The sequence below is a fragment of the Ovis canadensis genome, chromosome 18, assembly GCF_042477335.2.
Source record: "Ovis canadensis isolate MfBH-ARS-UI-01 breed Bighorn chromosome 18, ARS-UI_OviCan_v2, whole genome shotgun sequence".
Classification (NCBI taxonomy): Eukaryota; Metazoa; Chordata; class Mammalia; order Artiodactyla; family Bovidae; genus Ovis; species Ovis canadensis.
Window position 1 is genome coordinate 78612266 of NC_091262.1, and position 16153 is coordinate 78628418.

Here is a 16153-nt window from a genome sequence, read left to right on the forward strand (position 1 = left end):
TTAAAAAAACAAAGAGCACTTTATTCCCTCAGAGGTTTCTGTACAACCATGATGCCACGTGGGGGTGGGGGTAGGGGGTGGAGGGATTGAGGGGAGGGTCATCCTGGCTTCCTTGAGCACAGCCCACCTCCCGGGAGTAGGGCCAGTCACCTCCAGTCACTGTGGAGGCCACAGTCACCTCCAGCTTGTGCAAAAGTATTCGCTTCCCTGTCTGGTCTCACGGCCGAGATGTGCCAGCTGTACCCAGGCTGCCAGAGCTCACACCATCGGCTGGCTTCTAGTGACAGCCCCGGTCATGTGGGTGCAGATGTCCTTTGGCCTGGAGGGGCCCAAACTGGTCAGACTTGTGCCCACTTACAGGCCCTGCCTGGACTCACAGGAACACAGCACTGAGACTGACTGCCTGGGAAAGACACCATCTCCCAGGGCTCAGGGATCCCACAGGTTCTCCCTGCCGACCCCGCTGCAAACCTCGGGGAACCCTGACTGTTGGCAGTGGGCCTCAGCCGCAGACCTCAGCTGCGTCATGACGTCACAGATGGGCAGCCTGAGGCCCAGAGAGTGGAAAGACTCCCCCTTGCCATGGCTCTGTTTAACTGTGGAGATCTCCCCTTCCACTGACCTGTGCCTGCTCCCCCACCCCAGCTCCTAAGCTAATGTGGAACTTCCAGAAGGTTCCATGGCTTTTTAGTAGTCCCCAGGTTATCCTCCAGTGGGAGTGGCAGGAGTAGCGGTATTACCAGTCTTGCAGCTCGGAGAAGCTGGGGTGTGCTGGCAGAGGGTTCGGTTCTGGGACCCCAGAAGGCCCCCGAGTTGCCCCTCTGTCCCTAACGCAGACCGGACAGTGGCCTAGAAGTATCCCTGGAGCTCTGCCAGGTGGAGGAGTTCGGAGTTAGAGTCCCTGGCAAGCCCATTGGTGGGTCTTCAGAGACCGCCCCCCGCTTCGCCCCGCCCCCCCAGGTGTGGGCAGGATCCCAGGGAAGGGTTGGAGTGTTGGCTGGGCTTCTGGAAGACTCCAGAAGCCAGTAACAGTGCCAGGCTGGGTGCCCCACAGGTAGCATCTCTGAGCTTCCCGACGGTACAACACGGGGAACAGGGTCCCCATTTTGCAGTGGAGAAAAACCAAGGAGGTCAAATACTGTAGCCAAGGCCCACCCAGCTGAGGAGTGAAATTCAACCCAGGTCTGACTGAGCCCACAGTCCATGGGGTCTTGGGTGTCTGGGGCAGGGCGGTCGGCAGGGGACCCATTTACAGTTCTGGAAGAGCCTGGGCTGCGTTTTGGAAAAACCGCCCCGGGGGAGGTGGGAAGGGGGGCATCACAGGCTGGAGGGCTGGGCCAGGGTGGCGGACCCAGCATCGCCCTCGAGCCGGGCCTCCTCGCCGCGTGCGTAGCTGAGCACCACGGTGACGGTGGCGAAGGTGGCCGCGTTGACGGGGAAGGCGCGCAGCAGCGTGGAGGCCAGCCCCCGCGTGAACACGCGCCAGCCCTCGTCGCGGTAGCTCTGCTGCACGCAGTCGACGATGCCCCGGTAGCGCGGCGCGCCCTGCAGCCCGTCGGCCTGCAGCCGCGACTTGATCACATCCACGGGGTAGGTGGAGAGCCAGGACGCGATGCCTGACGTGCCACCCGCCAGCAGCAGCTTGGGCACCAGCAGGCGGTCGCCCGGCTCACAGCCCAGTGCGCGTGTCAGCACGTCGTAGGTGAGGAAGTAGACGCCGAAGCTGGGGGTCTCGCGCAGCAGCGTGGACGCCATGCCCCGGTTGACGCCGCGCAGGCCCTCCTGCCGGTAGATCTGCGCCAGGCAGTCCAGGGGCCCGCGGTAGGTGCGTGCCGGGCCCGCCTCCTGCAGCTGTAGCCGCGTCTTGGCCAGCTCCATGGGGCAGCAGATGACGCACTGGATGGCCCCGGCCGCCGCGCCCGCCAGGAACTGGTTCAGCGGCGAGTCCCGGCCCAGCGCCCGCAGGGTGTTGCCCTGCATGCCGAACACCAGCGCGTTGATGAAGGTCAGCCCCAGGAGCGGCGACCCCAGGCCTCGGTACAGGCCCAGCACCTGCGGGGCACACAGAGAGGCGTCAGGTGCGCTCCCGCTTGGAGTCTATAGAGCTGCCCAAGCCCACCTCCCCGGGGGACCCTCCATGCAGGTGGTGGCTGCCCGGGCCCACCTCAGCTGCTCATGAGAACCAAGCAGAATTTGATCAGAACCCAGGTTCTCAATCTGAGAGGCCCGGGCACTCCCGCCCTCCTGTTTCCAAAGTCTGGATGTGCCCCGGAGTTGCCCACCGCCGCTTCTCCCGGCTCTGTGCTCCAGGGAGCACAGCATCGCAGAGCCGGTGTGCCCTGCTCCACCTCCTGTGGTCCAGTGAAAGAAAGTGAAAGTGGCTCAGGCGTGTCCCACTCTTTTCCACCCCATGGACTGCAGTCCATGGAATTCTCCAGGCTGGAATACTGGAGTGGGTAGCTGTTCCCTTTTCCAGGGGATCTTCCCAACCCAGGGGTCAAACCCAGGTCTCCCGCATTGCAGGTGGATTCTTTACCAGCTGAGTCACCAGGGAAGCCCAAGAATCCTGGAGTGGGTAGCCTTTCCCTTCTCCAGCGGATCTTCCTGACCCAGGGATCGAACTGGGGTTTCCAGCATTGCAGGCGGATTCTTTACCAACTGAGCTGTCAGGGAAGCCCCCTGTGGTCCAGGCCCACAGCAAGGAAGAGGCAATGCTGAGGCCGGCTCCCCATCCCACCTCCACGGGCCCCAGGCACTCACGCTCTCCTGCTTGATGATGGCCTGGAAGCAGTGCAAGGTCCCTCGGTACTGGGGCTTATCCACACTCTGGACCTGAAGCCGCACCTGGAAGGAGGGCCCAGTGTAAGTAAGATGGCCGCGTGGAGTCAGAGTGCCCAGCTCTCTGCTGCCGGCACGCAGAACCCCCGGGGAGACTCTCGCCAGGGGGGCTGAGGCTGGACCCATGAGGCAGGGAGCCAGGGGGCTTTCTGTGGCTTTTGGAATCCCAGGGAGGGAGGCTGGGTGTCTGTGCTGTTTTTAGGGAGGGCTGTCCGTGGACAAATAGTCACGGAGACAGCCAGCTGCAGAGGGGTGGGGGTCCTTAAGACCCCTGTTCACTATCTCCGCACGAGGTACTGACAGTGGGGCCTAAGGCATCTCCCGAGACCTCCCACTGTCCCGGAAGCAAGTCCTGGCTGATGCCCACGGGGTGTCCAGGCTTAACACCTCACCACACTCTCCGCGTCGGGGCTGGGAATGCCCACTGGGTGCTATCAGTGAGGAGCCTTGGGCCTTGTGGGCCTTCCCCTTGGTTTCTGCCGGTGGCCCCTGGGGAGGGCAGTGGTCATGAGTTAGCAAAGCAGTGACTGGAGAGCCGCTGGCCGCCTCCTTGGGACCACGTCAGCAGCTCGGGGGCCCTCGGACTCCAGCAGCCCAGAACCTCACTGTGAAAGCACTCTTTGTCCACAGAGAGCTTATCTCAGTCCTTGATAATCATACCCCAGGGTCAGAGCGGGACCATCTTCCTGTGTCTGGGGGAGGTGGGTGAGCTAGGTTCAGCCCTGGGCTCAGCTCTGACTCAGACATGATGGGGTGTGAGCGCCCCTCTGTGCAGGGCAGTGGAGAGGGGCTCTGTTGTGATCACTGGCCAAAGTGGGGTTGGGGTCACTCCTGTTTCAAAGATGGGAAGGCTGAGGCTCAGAGAGATTCTGCAACTCGGTCAAGGCTGTCCTCTCCAGGGACATGAGTGGCTGTGTTGGTCGGGGCCAGGGTGGGGTTGAGGGTGCTGGCTAATGCACTTACAGAAAAAAAAAATGTAAGCAAAAAAGAAACCTCACGTCGACACGGGGACCTCAACGCTGGCGGCCACCACTCTGAGAGGCTGCTGCCCACCCCAGCACCCCTCCCCACCCTGGCTGCCAGCTCGGAGGAGAAAAGCAGAGCCACTCAAGAACACCGAGGGCATCATAACACCATGAGCTCTGCCTCGGCTTGCTTCTGTGATGGGAGGTTTCCCACTTCCCCTTCGACATCCGGGGGTCTCTGGAGGACTGACTTTTCCTCCTGTGGCCCCTGACACCGGCATCAAGGAGGCCGTGTCAGCAGAGATGATGTGAAATGGAGCTGGGCCCTGCCCTCTGTGGGTCAGACTTTCAGACACCCCAGTGACATCTTATCAGGCTGGACTTGTTTTCACGCCTAGGCTCGGGCCAACTCGGGTCCCACAAGAGGCTGCAGGGGATCTCCCCTTTGTGTCTGACCCCTGGGGGCTGGGATGGGCACCCGCCATCTGGGATTCTGGGGTAAAATGTGGCCCGAGTCTTAGAGAATCTAGAGTTGAGGTTTTTAACACTTGGGGATAGCAGGATCTCATTGGAGGATTGACGGACCCACCCCTGGAAAAGTTGGTCATTTACACACCAACCCCAGGAGGCTCCTAGCTTCCCCCCACCAGAGCTGGGAGATCCCACATAAAGAACCCCTGATCGAGACGGGGCTACTTTTTCTCAACCAGCCCCCAGGCCCCCACCCCGGGACCTGTGCTTGGACCCAGGTTCATTTCATACCCTCCCTGCCCGGGCCAGTCTCGGGGGGCAGTCTGGTGGGTGGGATGGTGGGGCGGGGCCAGGCCAGGGGCCTGGTTTGGACAGAGAAGAGAAGTGTTGGGTTCACCTGGTCTGTACTTACTAGGCTCTCCGGGATGAGGCTTACGCTCATCTACAACAAAGTTACATTTTGCTATGGACGGAGACAGCCCCTAGCTCAGAAAGTAAAGGCAGTTAAAGCAACACAAAATTTCAACATCACATCCAGGCCCGGGACCCCCGAGGCCAGCCCCCGGCCGCCCCGCCCCCGCCCCCGCCCGGGGCGGCTGCTCCCTGGTGAGAGAGGGCTCAGACGCCGCGCCCCTAGGGACCGCCACGTCCAGTGTCGTCCACGGGCCAGAAGACGACCTGCCCAGAGAAACGCATGTGGAGGCGCTGTGTCCGAGGGCAGTGGCTGCGGTTCTGGGCGCCACGGAGGTGTGCCATGCTTTGGACTCAAATTTCAGTTCCAAGGACCTGGGGGGACACACTGCCAAGGTCGCAGTCACGAGATGGTGTGGATGGAGCTGCAACGTGGGTGTCCCCTCACGCGTTCGGAAGCCCAGGTCCAAGTTCACGAGGTTTATAAGGAGGGAAAACTGGACCGTGGATGAGAGTTAGGGTGCTGGCCGCCTGGAAGAGGTGAGGCCGGAGGTGTTAGGAGAGGAAGGGGGTTCCCGTGGGGGGGGCGCCTCGTTTCTCCTCCCAGGCGTGTGCTTCAGCGGCAGGACCACTTGCAAGACTGGCAGGTAAATCCCACTTTTGCCAAAAACCAGGAATATACATGGGCCTGTGCGCATGTCTGTTTTCTGGTAGAAATCATTAACAAGGGTCGGGGGGAAGGTTACATAAAGGACTGGTTTTGTTTTTGTTTTGTTTGTTTATGTGTGTCTGTTATGGTGAACATTCTTTTATACTCTACATTACTTTCGTAATAGAAAGCCAACCAAAAAAAGTGTGTATGTATGTGTTTTAATTAAAACACATTAAAAAAAAAAAACAGCGTTTTCCAGTTTTCTTTGACTGAGAATGCTTATTATTATTTTTCAATATTTATTTATTTGGCTGTGCCAGGTCTTAGTTGTGGCATGTGGGATCTAGTTCCCTGACCAGGGATCAAACCCAGGCCCCTTGCGTTAGACGCTTAGCCTCTGTACCACCGGGGAAGTCCCAAGAATGCTTAACTTTTATAATGCAGAACAGCCAGGAAAAAGAAAATGAGCTGAGCATCTCTACCTCCAATCAGAACAAGGTCACAGTGTCTGAGTGCATGGGGGGCTGTGGACAAGAAGGGTCACAAGGGAGCTTGAGTGACAGTGGGGACTTGCTAGGGGTGGTTTTTTTTCCCCCTTCAGAATAAAAGGCTGGGCTTTTTAAAGATAGGTTTGCGCAGAGGTGAGGCTGGTGGGCCGCAGTGGCAAAAACAAAAAATTACAAATGGATTTCCTCAAAGACCACCTCCAGGGTCCAGGTAAGGTGGGGCAGGGCAGGAATCCAGCAGTGGAGAGGTTCCTGAGCTCAGGCTACTCCTGGGGCGCTGGCCATGGCTCAGGAGCTCAGAGGGAGCTGGAGGCACCAGAACAAAGTGGTCCCCAGCCTGGAGGGACTGACCTGGGGCGGGACAGGAGGGGCGGCGCCCCAAGAAGCCCTGGCCGAGTCCAGGCTCAGAGAGGCCTCTGCAGAGCTGGGCAGAGGAAGTGAATCAGAGACACTTCTGGGCTAGATGCAGCTTTGAGAGGCACGCACAGCACAGGACCACGGCACCGTGGGGACAGGCTCCCCCAGCCCTGGAGGGACTCAGGGGCCACTGCGTGGCAAGAAAGTCTGGCCTTGCCTTCTGGGATAGAAGGAATCCCATGCCCTTCGGAACTAACAATTCAATCCAGCACAAACCATACTGCTGAGTGCCGGGCCCAAAGGCCTCGGGAAATCTCGCCAGTCCCTGACTGTGCAGGTCAGGGGGTAAAGTGACCGGCAGGTGGGCTGCCAGGGAGCCTGGAGCTAGCTGCGCACGGCCCAGAGAGAGACCTCTTTTTGTTTGCTTTTGGAGTGGCTTGGGGGATCTCAGTTCCCCAGTCAGGGATGGGGCCCCGGCCCACAGCAGTGAAAGCGCAGAGTCCTAACCACTGGGCAACCAAGGAGTGCCCGGGACAGAACTTTCTAAGGTCAGGGCACAGTGCTCAGGGCAGGGCCCTCACCCCTGTGCTGGAGGAAACGCAGCCCTACTTCACAGGACCTGTTCTCGGCCCAGGGACACCTGGGTTCCTGAAAAAGGAGGAGACGGCGGTCTCTCAAACCTGCCTACAGGTGACATCCTTGTCTTTGCTCCACCTTCGCCCCTGAAGGAAGAGGAGCCAAGTTCAGGGTTTAGCGGGCTACAGGGTCTGGCCGAGGGCCCACTGCTTGCAGTTCACCGGGCTCTAGGGAAGCCCGCAAGGAAGGGGCACGACTTGGCTAGTTTTAAGGATAAAACCCCCAACAACAGAGGGCAGATCTTATTTGGGAGTTTCTAACTGGGAATGCGGACTCTCTTGGTTTCCACTGAGACATCAGGGAACCCGGGACCGACACTGTGCGGAGGAATGGGCTCGCGGAGCGGGGAGCGGGGCGCCTCCCTGGAGCTGCACTCTGCAGCCTCCCAGGAAATGCCTGGGCAACATGTCAGCCATGAGGCCCACCACTCTGGGGGGATCACAGTCACGGGAAAGGCTGATGTGTGATTTCTCTGTAATTCTCTCTCAATCCTTGCCTGCAGGAAGCAGTCTGGAAGCGTTCTGGGTGAGGACAGGGTGGATGCCCCCGTTCTGGGCGGTCCCTCCATCAAGCGTCAGGATGGACCTCCAAGTTCAGTCCCAGCTGGGAGATGGAGGAACAGACCTGGAGGAAAGGCCGGGCCGGCCGGCTGGACAGGCCGCTGCTCACCTGGGCATCAGGGAGAAGCCTGATTCTACCTTCTGACCTGTGGGAGGACCTTGAAGGGCTCCTGAGATGGTCACCAGAAAGGGGTATGCCGCCACCCCAACCCTGCAAGCTTCCCTCCAATGTCTGCACCTCCACCACGGCCTGAGGATAAAATGGCGATGAGACTCACCTTGACGGTGTCAAACGGGTGTCCCACCAGCACGCCTGCCACACCTGGGGGGAGAAAGGACAGCCTGTGACCCAGACGCCCCAGAGACCGCCAGGTGGGGCATGGGTCCAGCAAGGATGTGCCTGCCACATCCCGGGAGCCCCTTGATCCTTGGGGTGGGGTGAAGAGAGGGTGGCCATCCCAAGGCCAAGACAGGATCTGTCAGACTCAAAGCTGGTGACTCTCTCCATCTGGCTGCCCACTGCCGGGAACAGAAGGTGCCCCTTGGTGCAGCAGCAACATGGTGGACCTAGAGAGGGTCATACTGAGTGAAGTAAGTCCGACAGAGAAGGAAAAATACTGTATGACTTCCCCTATGTGTGGAATCTCAAAGGAAACGATACAAATAAACTTCCTTACAAAACAGACTCACAGACTTAGAGAATGCACTTAGGGTTGCTGGAGGAAAGGGTGAGCGGAAGGGATGGTTAGGGAGTTTGGGGTGGATGTGTACACACACTGCTGTATTTAAATGGATAACCAACAAGGACTGCCCGTGGAGCACAGGGACCTTTGCTCAATGTTATAGGGCAGCGTGGATGGGAGCGGGGTTTGGGGGAGAATGGGTACCTGGATATGTATGGCTGAGTCCCTTCACTGTCCATGTGATACTCTCACAACACTGTTAATCAGCTATACTCCAACATAAAATAAAAAGTTAAAAAAAAGAGAGAAGGTGCCCCCTGGGAGGCTGTCGATGCCATTTCTCAATTTTCCCTTCACTCCAAATGCCTGGCGTGGTCGGGCGCTCCAGGGGTTCTGGACTTGGGGTCAGCCCCTTACCCAGCTTTGGATCTTCCCTCTGCCATTTACCAGCTGGCTGAGCTCACAAAAGACAGCGTCTGAGCCTTACTCTCCGCACTTGTACAGGACTGAGAGTTAAACTTCCCCAGGGCTGCCCCCGGTCCCACAGTGCTGACCCGGACATGAGGCATCGCAGCTGCTGGCTGACCAGTCCCCTGCCCTGCACGGGAGCCACGTTGTGCCCAGGGTGGCAGCCCATGACTCTGTTTGCTTGCTTATGTATCAGTCTAGGACCTGTAAAGATTCGCCCTCCCAAAAACGGACAAGCTCCCCCCTCCGCCACCCCGAATGGCTTACGAGCACCTGTCAGAGTCCTGTGTGCTGTGTGGGCTACAAACATCCCTGTGAATCACAGTCTTGTTAGACCACTTCACGGAAGGACAGTGAGGCTGAGAGGTCAGGGAACTGCCCCACTGACTCCCACGCTGTCCTCCCTGGAACTGCTCATGTGCACGTCTGCCAGCGCTGCTTTTATTGCTAAGTTGTTGTTCAGTCGCCCAGTCGTGTCTGACTCTTTGTGACCCCATGGACTGCAGCATGCCAGGCTTCCCTGTCCCTCACCATCTCCCGAAGTTTGCCTGAGTTAATGTCCATTGCATTGGTGATTCATTACTGTGTTTATTGCTATATTTCAATGTATAATATAGCAATTCAACAGGCTAATATTCATTGAGTCAGTCATGTTTCTACCTGCTGGTTACTATTCTTAGCTTTGTATGTGTACCAACTCTCCCTCTTATGTATATAAAGGACCATTAGCCCATTTTACAGATGAGGAAACTGAGGCACAGAAAAGTGATATATGTCCACCCCACACAGTAAGTGGTGGAGCTGAGATCTGGACCCAAACTTTCTGGGCCTGGAGCCCTCCTTCTTAACCGCTCATCTCCTGCTCCCCATCAGAGCTGGCTACCCCGTTAGTGGATGTCCACAAGTAAATAGGAGTTATTATGCCCCTTCACATATTGTATTTTCAATCCTTATAAAATGTCGTCTTCACCTTGTTTAATGCTTCAGACCTTAAAAGTGAAAGTCACTCAATCATGTCCGACTCTTTATGACCTCGTGGACTATACAGTCCATGGAACTGTCCAGGCCAGAATACTAGAGTGGGTAGTCTTTCCCTTCTCCAGGGGATCTTCCCAACCCAGGGATCAAACCCAGGTCTCCCACATTGTGGCGGAGTCTTTACCAACTGAGCCACAAGGGAAGCCCTCAGACCTTAAAGTCCACCTTATTTGATACCAGCTTTGCCAATCCTGCTTTACTTTTGGCCACGAGTATCCGGTATAGTTTGGTGACGTTCCTAATTTTCGACTCCGTCTTACCACTTTTAGACGTTCCGTAAACAAACTAGAGCTGGGTTTTGGTTTCTACTCTGGTCTGAAGCAGCTTGAGGTTTTGAGAAGACAAGAGACCTGACACCGTTCTGTCTTATTTTATGGGTACGACCCCTTTGCTCTGCACATTTTTGTGGGTTTAGGCAAACTACTATTTATCTCCTTTCTGCTTGTTCACTTGTAAGTTTAAGAGTTACCTCTCCTTTGGAACACTCATAACCTACATGTGAAAGCGAAAGTTGCTCAATCGTGTCCAACTCTCTGTGACGGCATGGACTATACAGTTCATGGAATTTTCCAGGCTGGAATACTAGAGTGGGTAGCCTTTCCCGTCTCCAGGGGATCTTCCCAAACCAGGAATTGAACCAGGGTCTCCTGTATTGCAGGCAGATTCTTTACCGACTGAGCTATCAGGGAACCCACATGTAGAAACAGGGTTAAGAACTATCAGCGCCCCACCACAAGGTGAGAGTAGGAGCCCTGCCCCCTACTGCCCCACCTTACCCCCAAGCACATTCCCACCCTGTCCATCTTCCACTGACCTTCACCTCCAAAACCTAACAGGGCTATTCCATCTTGGGGTCTCTACACTCATCGCTGGAGCCTCTCTTGATTACGACCCTCAGATGTAACACATCTGAACTCCCGCTCATCTGCAAAACCTGTTTCTTTAATGCCATCAGGGAAGACAGTCCTGAGCTCTTGCGAGGACAGAGCCCAGGTCATTACCTCTGGACACGGCCATGAATCTTGTGGTTTCCAGCACCCCAGATGAGAAATCCCCAGGCAGCCTGTCTGTTCACCTTTGTCAATAATTTATTCTATCAGAGAGCTGCTGAGATTTTAATCTGTAGATTTGGGGAATATCACCAGGAGATACCAAGTGTGTGTCTTTTTTTCTTTAAAGAACTCTACCTGGTATGCCCTCAGCCCTTTCACTCAGCAGACTCCTGATCAGAGAAAATTTCCACTATTATTTATTCATCATACTCATCGCCTCCAGACCTCTTCCTCCTTCTGGAACCCCTGACTTTCGCAGGTGGGTGAAAAGATACCGCAAGCCTGTCTTTTTTTTTTCCCTCAGCTCTCCCACCTTTGTGTTTCTGGTCTTCAAGACACACTTTGTTTTGATCGTTTGAGACCCACCCCCGTTTTCATTTCACGTTTTAAATTTTCTGAATTTGAAATTCTAGTTCTTGGGGGAGTGGAAGTGGGTACTGGGACCCTTCTAACCTAGTCCCCTGCAAGGCCTCAGGGCTGCTGTCAATCAAGACCCCACCGTGCCTCCCAGAGGGCGAGGTTGGACACGTGGTTCACACGCAGCCAATCAGAAGGGATCTATCCTCCTTCCTCCCGGGAAGCTGAATTAAGAGCCACTCCCAGGGGCAGAAACAGCCTGCACCTGCCCCGAGCTTCCAGCCGGTGAGGAGCTCAACCCCAAGGAAACCAGGCAACCTCTGGGGCCCAGGCTCGGGGTGCCACCCGGACGTGGTTCCTGGACGGCCCCTGTGCTCTGAAAGCTTAGCCTGGGACACAGTCAGGTCACTGTCCCTAGCGCCTTGAGGCTGGGGGAAGGGACAAGCCTGACGGCCCCCTTGCACTTTTCAGGGCCTAGGTTTCTCCTGGGTCAAGTAACACCAGGAGAGAGGGTCCCTTCTACCCTCGCCCATCTCCGTGCACACCACGGGGAAGCACAGACACCTCTAGCCCCAGGCGTCCACCTGGACCCAGGTAGAACCACAGGTCTGGCGGCCGTGGAGTACCCTCTGCTCCCCAACCCAGGACCCGGCTAGGATCTCTCCCAGGTGGGCGTGGTGAGGATGGGCAGGGGCCCTGGTGAGCAACAGCCCAGGGTGACTTGACCGTGTGTGTCTGGAGGGATGGGTCTGACTTTACCAAGAGTGTTCCCGCCCCAAACCCCGCGGCTCCCAGTACACCTGTGTGAATACAGAAGGGATCCTGCTTTTCTGGGGTAAGAACCCACACTCCTCAAGAAGCTGAGAAGGGGCCTTGGCCCTGGGACTGAGCACCCACTGGGGGTGGGGAAGAGAAGGGTCTGCCCACCCCCCCGACCCCAGAGGAGCCCTCAGCCTGGTGGCAGGACACAAGGGGAGGTCCCTGGAGGTGGGGGGAGGGAATAGCAGAGAGGGGAATGGACAGGGCGAAACTGACAGCTTGGTCCACGGAGGTCGGCCCCTCCTGTCTCCTCTGGCACGTGGGCTTGGAAGAAACGTGAGGAAAGCTCTGGGGCCTGGAGGCCTGATTGGGTAACCGTCTGGGTCACTTCCCAGCACACTCCTTCTGCATCAGCCTCCTCCTCTCAGGAAGCTAGCACCACAGGGGTTTATGTGCCTAAGGCTGCTCTCCACACTCCTCTTCCTCCAGGGAGCCGCTGGCAGGCAGATAGCTGAGAGCTTTATTAGAGTCACCGAGGGGTAGGTGACCTGCTGGAGGAGACAAGCGCCCAGTGTCAGCCTGGGCAGGGCCTGGGGATACTCAGCCAGTCCTTCTGTCAGCTTGCTGAGTCCCTGACAGCTAAACCTGGCTCCCAGTGAATACCTGTTGAATAAATTAACTCTCCAAGAAAAAACAGAGACACTAAAGGCCAAAGAGGGAAGTGCCAGTGCCCGATGCCCACAGGCAGGCCACAGCCAGCCCAGACTGAACGCGGACTCAAGGTCGGCAGCGGGGGACACAGGGCCTCAGCGCTGCAGGGCAGCCCGGCCTCAGGGAAGGTGCCCCACATCGGGCACATGCACGCGTGAGCCCAAGACCTAGATCCTGCGACGATTCGGGCCTACTCTGCCCGCTCCCAGGGGCTTTCCTGGTGGCTCTGCTGGTAAACAATCCGCCTGCAATGTGGGAGACCTGGGTTCGATCCCTGGGTTGGGAAGATCCCCTGGAGAAGGGAAAGGCTACCCACTCCAGTGTTCCGGTCTGGAGAATCCCATGGACTGTATAGGTCATGGGGTTGCCAAGAGTCGGACACGACTGAGCGACTTTCACTTTCACGGCTCCCCGCCCCCACCCCGCCTCAGTCTGTTCCCCAGAAAAACCACGCAGGAAGGGGGCGGGGCGCCAAGGCGTGACTAGGCGCTTGGGGTCAGGCCCACGCCTTTTAGGCCATCTCACTAGGGGGTCGTCCGGTGGCTCCCGGCCCCACCCCACCCACAAGGATGCGGGAGACGGGGTGGAGCCAGTTTCAAACTTCTTGGCCCCGGGGAGGGGACCCTGCTCCGGGTCGGCGCAGGCTGGGGAACGGCGTGAGGGAGATGGGCTCGGAGCCTCGCCGTCCGCTGGCCTCGGCGAGGAGGGTGGTGGGGCATCCTTCTGGCGGTCCCCTGGCAGCCACGGTAATATCCCCGAGCCCCAGATTGCTCGTCCGAACGTGCTGCGAAAGACTTAAAAGACAGTTGCCTTGGTGGACAGCGCCCTAGGGGCCCTCCGGGCCTGATGTCAATTCACGCCCACAAGAATCCCGTGAAACAGGAGCACAGCTAACCCATCTTACAGAGGAGGAAATCTCAGCCACAGGGCAAGCCACGGGGCCGAGAGGTCGCAGGTGAGCCGGCCTCCCAGGCCGGACGCCTCGTCCCCGGGCACCGGGCGTCCCCGGCCCCCGCGCGCGCCCGGGCAAGACCCGCCCAATTCCTTACCCCCAGCGCATCCAGCCAGAAAGTCGAGCGCCATTGCCGGGTCTCCGGTGAAGCCGCCTTCCTCCGGGTCCCCCTTCGCTGGCCCCTCGCCGGGCTGGTCGCCGTCGGGGGCCCTCCCTGCTTTGCTGGGCTGGGACTTGGCCTGTCCGCTGCCTTCTGGCACGGAGCCCCGCGCAGGCTGGGGTCTGGCGGCAGCGGCGGCGGCGGCTCAGCGCGCGACTCCTTGCCGGGCGCTTGTCCCTCGTTGGCCGGCTCGCCGGCCTTTGCGATCCGTGCGCCGCCCGTGGTCCCTCACCTCGGGGCGCGCGTCCCGCCCCTCGGGCCGGCCGGCCTGGGCTCGGGCGGGGCGCAGAGCTCAGCCAATGGGCGAGCGAGGAGCGGACAACGCCCCGGGCTCCGCGCGCCGCCGCGGCGCTTCATTGGCCGGGCGAACCTGGGCGGACCTAGGGTGCGGGCGGGGTGGGGCGGGGCCACGTAGCCGGCCGGCGGCGGGGGGAGGCGCGGAGGCGCTGCAGACAAAGAATGCGCTTCGTGCGCCCGCCCGCGCCGCCCCGGGCGGAGAGGAAGCCGGGCGTGTGCCGCCGCGGCGGGACGGTGGGACCGGTGCGTGCGGGGAGCTCCGGGCCGGCGCGGCCTGGGAACTTCCCGGCGTGCGTGACGTGGATCAGCGGGGCGGCGGGTGGCGTGCCCTCGCTCTGGACCGGAAGCCTGGGATCCTTGGGGCCTGGGTTCAGATCCCAACTCCACCGCCCAAGCTCAGGGTCCTTGCTTGCATAATGGGGACGCGCCGCGGTTAACGGAGGTGGAGCGCCGGGACCCTCCAAGGCCTGCAGGCTGGAACACTAATTGTAACACTCCTCGAACGGTGGAACGCCCCTTCGGGGGAGTCTTCACCCCCACGCCCCCTGTCTGTGCGCCCTCCGACCGGTGGGCCTGGGGCTCCCGGCCTCCTGGCCAAAGGCGCGAAGGGCGTGGCCAGGACCTCGGGGCGCAGACTTGCGGGAGCCGTGGAAAGCTGTGCGGAGGGGAGGTTCCTGGACTCGTCCTGGAACCGCGGGGCGAGAGGCCAGATCGGGCGCGGTGTGGCCAGAGGGGGCGGTCACGAAGCCGCGGCTCTGGAAGGCCTCGGGGCCTGGTCCGCCTGGCGGAAGGGAGGGAATGTGAGAAGGCCAAGTGGGAGGGCGCTGGGCTCCGCTTTACGCAGGTAGCTGGGCGGCGGGAGGTGGGGGTGGATTAAGGAAGAGCAGAATCCAACTCGGCTCTGCGTCCGCTTTCCCCCATCCCTGGGATTGGCCGCGTCCAGGGACCCCTCCCTGGGGAGCGTCCGGGTCAGAGACTCCCTCTTGCCCTTCTCCAGCTCCTCGTGAAGTCCGGACTGTCCGGTTGGGACTCGGTTTGGCCGGGCGCTTTCTCCCTCACCGTGAGTCAGATGACAACTTCAGGCCTTCGCCCAACTTCCTTTCATGCTCTTGCAATCAGGACACACAGTCCGGTGTTTCCGGGTTGCAGATCTCACAGTTCTTTTATTTGCATGTTACTATTTCTGAAATCGACAAGGAGGTTACCATGGATATATACCTCACGGACAGGTTTTAAAGATTATATATACTTGCTACTAGGGGATACCTGTCAGGTGCATTAACTATCGTGGTGAGCAGAGGCCACTCTAAATCCAATGATCCTGCATGGTGTCCTTTTATTCTTAGAATCTAAAGAGAACATCCACTGATCTGAGACCCAAACCCAGGTCTGCTGACTCCTAGTCCAGTGCTTGTGATGGCTGGTGGGCCCTGAACTAGGGGTCTGGAGGCCTGGGTTTGAATATCACCAGCCTCTGACAAGACTCATGAGCCAGGAAAGCGTGTGGGCCCTAGGAGAAGCCCAGACCCAAAACACAGGTGGGAGTTGGCCAGAGGCCTCGAGGTCATGGAGATTAAACTGGACAACCTACATCCGGGTGACTCACCTCTAGGAACAGGGATCCCTGGGTTGCTGAGGCCTCAAGGGGGAAAGCACAGATGCCTGCAGCCTCCGTATCTGTTTTTGGAGGTTTGAGAGGAGAGTCAAGAACCTTAACAGGGCAGTAAGTCAGAAAATTCTTATGGACCAATTAATAAGGAGACAAAGAGAACGCAAGTGCCTTTAAGTTAATGTTGTGCTTAGGGCAGCTTGCGTGAGCCCTGACTCCTGTCCTTGGGCCAGCCCAACAGCCTGGTACGCAATAAGCACTCAGTATTTAGAAAGCTCCTTGGGGAAAGCTGCATTTGAGCAGACCCTGCAGGCATCCAGGTGGGGGATCCGCAGAGGTAGCAGTGGGATGGATCCTGGATCCTGCAGGTCAGGCAGGCGGTGAGCTGTGCACCCTGCAGGGAGGACTTGGAGAGGGGCTGCACTGGGGGAGCCAGTGTTCAGGCTGAGGCTTGTTGGCTTTGGGGACAGAGGTCCAGCAAGTGGTGAGCAGTAGAGGGGTGGGCTCTGGGGCAGGTGTGCCCACGGTGGGTGCTGGGGGTTGACCTTCAACCGGGAGCACCCCAGGGCAGGTGCCTGTGCATCCCAGAGTCTGCTGGAAACAGCATTTGGGAGGCAGTGAGGAAGGGGCGAAGGCAGGCACTGCTAGGGGCTGGGGTCACTGGGATGTGT

The 16153-nt window shown here is 58.7% G+C and overlaps 2 protein-coding genes across 8 annotated transcripts in view; one reads left to right on the forward strand and one right to left on the reverse strand.

Annotated features, from left to right (window-relative positions):
- Positions 1-14265, reverse strand: SLC25A29 (solute carrier family 25 member 29). 5 transcript variants are annotated; one of them, XM_069559764.1, is made up of 5 exons: positions 13514-13852; positions 7675-7718; positions 4687-4756; positions 2761-2844; positions 1-2052 (listed from the first exon to the last, which is right to left on the reverse strand). In XM_069559764.1, exons 3-5 carry the CDS (start codon positions 4714-4716, stop codon positions 1318-1320), a joined length of 849 nt encoding a protein of 282 aa, XP_069415865.1. In that variant the 5' UTR covers positions 4717-4756; positions 7675-7718; positions 13514-13852; the 3' UTR covers positions 1-1317. The 5 variants fall into 5 exon arrangements, with proteins under 5 accessions (XP_069415865.1, XP_069415866.1, XP_069415864.1 ...); XM_069559765.1 differs by having other exon boundaries at positions 4687-4760; positions 13514-13846; XM_069559763.1 differs by lacking the exon at positions 4687-4756 and having other exon boundaries at positions 13514-14265.
- Positions 14014-16153, forward strand: part of SLC25A47 (solute carrier family 25 member 47) — an 18608-nt gene continuing 16468 nt past the window's right edge. The window contains exon 1 of one of the 3 annotated variants that reach the window (XM_069559769.1): positions 14014-14116. The gene's annotated coding sequence lies outside the window, so the exon portion shown is untranslated. Of the gene's footprint in view, positions 14117-14732; positions 14934-16153 lie in introns of those variants that run through there. The other 2 variants (XM_069559770.1, XM_069559772.1) reach the window with 2 other exon arrangements.